The 2,742-nt window shown below is 55.4% G+C and overlaps 1 protein-coding gene across 1 annotated transcript in view; it reads right to left on the minus strand.

Moving 5' to 3' along the window:
- Positions 1–223: 223 nt before the first annotated feature.
- The window catches only part of HAPLN2 (hyaluronan and proteoglycan link protein 2), a 6,352-nt gene continuing 3,833 nt past the window's right edge, over positions 224–2,742 (minus strand). The window contains exon 7 of the mRNA XM_029933448.1: positions 224–365. Coding sequence (XP_029789308.1) covers positions 224–365 — 142 coding nt within the window. The remainder of the gene's footprint in view (positions 366–2,742) is intronic.

A 2,742-nucleotide genomic window follows, 5' to 3' on the forward strand; every position in this document is an offset into this window, starting at 1 on the left:
ACACTCGTTTGTGGGGGGGAGGGGGGGGTTGATGGGGGGAGAGGTGATGGGGGAGAGGTGACAGGGGAAGAGGTGATGGGGGGAGGTGACCGGGGGAAGAGGTGACGGGGTAGGTGATGAGGGAGAGGTGACGGGGATGTGATGGGGGGGAGGTGACGGGGGAGAGGTGACAGGGGGGAGAGGTGATGGGGGGAGAGGCGACGGGGGAGGTGACGGGGGTGACTCAGGGGAGGTGACGGGGGAAGTGACAGCGGGGAGGTGGCTCGAGGAGGTACACAGGACTCTCAAGCGCTGGCCGCCGCGTGGCCAGCCAGTGAGGCAGGAGGGGCAGGCCGGGAAGGCTGGAGGTAAGGAGGTCGAGGGACCTGCAGGAGCGAACACAGGTTTCTGGCAGCGCCGCCCACGTCACCGCAGGGGCGCGTTGGGCAGCCAGGGGGACAGGAGAGCTCCCAGGGACAACCACCAGCCTCCGTCCCCCATGCCAGCGCCCTGAATGGAGCGGAGAGAAGTTGGCAGGGCTCCCTCTCACCAGGGCCGGTGTAGCAAGTGCCGCCGTGGGCCGCTTGGCCTGTCAGCGACACAGGTGGAGGCTGAGCTCTGGACACGGTGGCGCCCCTCAGGGACACCAGCCGGCCTCTGGGAAGCACGGTGATCACCATGTGCCTCTTTCGATCCCGATGGAGGGGCCATATTTCCTTACTGGGAATACATTCCTGGGGCGCCTGGGGGGCTCAGACCCTGTGAATACACCCCCGGACCTGGGGGGCTCAGTCCATTAAGCATCTGACTCTTAATCTTGGCTCAGGTCATGATCTCACGGTGCCCGGTTTCGAGCCCCCATCAGGTTCTGTGCTGACAATGCAGAGCCCGCTTGGGACTCTCTGTCTCCCTCTCTCTCTGCCCCGCCCCTGCACGTGCGCTCTCTTTCTCTCAAAATAAATAAATATTAGGAAAAAGAGGAGAGGAATCCATTTCTGTCCGGGGTGAGTTGTTACAGTGGCCGCAGGCAGCTGGCACAACAGCGGGCTTTATACTGAACGGACCAGGCCAACAGCACCGACAACCAGCGACCGCCTGCCCCCCCCCCCCCACGGGGTCCACAGTACTACTTACGAAATATTCCTGGGGAAAAAGCGAATGTATGTTTAAATATTTTTAAAGTATATTTTGTTTATTTGAGAGAGCTAGACACAGCGCAAGTGGGGGAAAGGGCAGAGAGAGAGGGAGAGAGAATCCCAAGCAGGCACCGCACTGTCAGCGCAGAGCCCCCCATGCGGGGCCTGAACCCACGAAACCGTGAGATCATGACCTGAGTCAGAACCGAGAGTCAGACACTCAGCCAACCGGGCCACCCAAGTGCCCCTAAAAAATGAATGTGTTCAATCAAACTTGCAAATGTGATTACAGGGGGCGGGGCACCGGGAAGTGTCTCTACAGGGACCCACTCAGCCGAATTTAGAACATGGGAAACATGACAGGGAAGCAACTCAGTTTCTTTTAAACAAACAAACAAAATGGCACAGGAAAAATGAAGGAGGAGGAAGTATTACCGTTTAAAAGATATTAAAAAAAATTAACCAAGAAAAATTAATCACATGTAATGTATAGACCTTACATGGATCCTGGTTTGGGCAAATCAACTATAAAATTCTATTTTTTAGACATTCAGGGGAAATTGATCATGAAATCTGTATTAGGTAACATCAGTTTGGAGGTGACGTGCGATCAGGTGTCATTAGTGCAGAAGAGCCGTCTTCCCTCAGGGAAGCTGCAGGGCTCGGCAGCGTGGCTTTCTGGAGCCCTGACTCCATGACAGGCCAGAACTTAGAACAGCCAGAAGAGCCGTGCAGGGGTGCTGGCTGCCAGCATGTTCCAGAATCTCGGCTGCCTCCCTTGGGGCTGGGGGTGGGGCCCCTGCCAGTGCTGATCCCATGGGTTGCAATTTCCCTTCCCGCCCCCTTGTGGTCGAGCGAGGTCTGTGACGAGTTCTAGACAGTTGTGAACAGGAAGGCACAAGGGTCTCTCTGGGCCGCAGCTGGGAATGCGCTGTAAGCCCTGCCAGAGCTCTTTTTACGTTTTCCTTCTGGTGTGGTGACTGGCAGCATCTGAGACGGCGGTGCCCTAGCGGCCGGGTCCCTGAATAAGGAAATGGGCAGAGCCCCCTTGGTGACCACCAGGCGCAGGTGGCCTGAGGGAGAAATGATCTTGTTTTGAGCCACTGGTACTCGGAGGTGGTTTGTTTTCACAGCATAACTGAGCTCCACCCCCTGCGCGCACGGCACCACGCAGGCTACTTGGTAAGAGCCTGGGGGTAGTTCCTGTGCTCGTTCTGTTACTGCTGGTTTCTCACAATCATAATCCTTCATTACAGGAGCCGTTTGCTGAGCGTCTCCACTACCGATCCCGGCAAACTCCGACGCTCTTATCCCACGACCAAGATCAGAAAAGCAAGGCTCAGGGACTGCCACAAATATTCCATCTGCTGTACGAGAGTCATTGAAGAGGCCGTTCATTCAGTCATCCTCTGTCCTTTATATGAAATCCTATGGGATGAAATCTCTTTAACAGCCGCAGCCAAGAGCCCTCTTGGAAGCCAATCTTGCAACACGTGTGTCAAGCACCATTAGAAAGTTCATGCCCTTTGCTCCAGTCGTTAGTCACTAGCCCAAGCTTGCTGTGGTGCAGTTAGATCGCTCCAACAGGAAAACGAATAAACAAACTAATTAGTCAATTAATTAAAAT

Source organism: Suricata suricatta, chromosome 3 (genome assembly GCF_006229205.1).
Source record: "Suricata suricatta isolate VVHF042 chromosome 3, meerkat_22Aug2017_6uvM2_HiC, whole genome shotgun sequence".
Lineage (NCBI taxonomy): Eukaryota > Metazoa > Chordata > Mammalia > Carnivora > Herpestidae > Suricata > Suricata suricatta.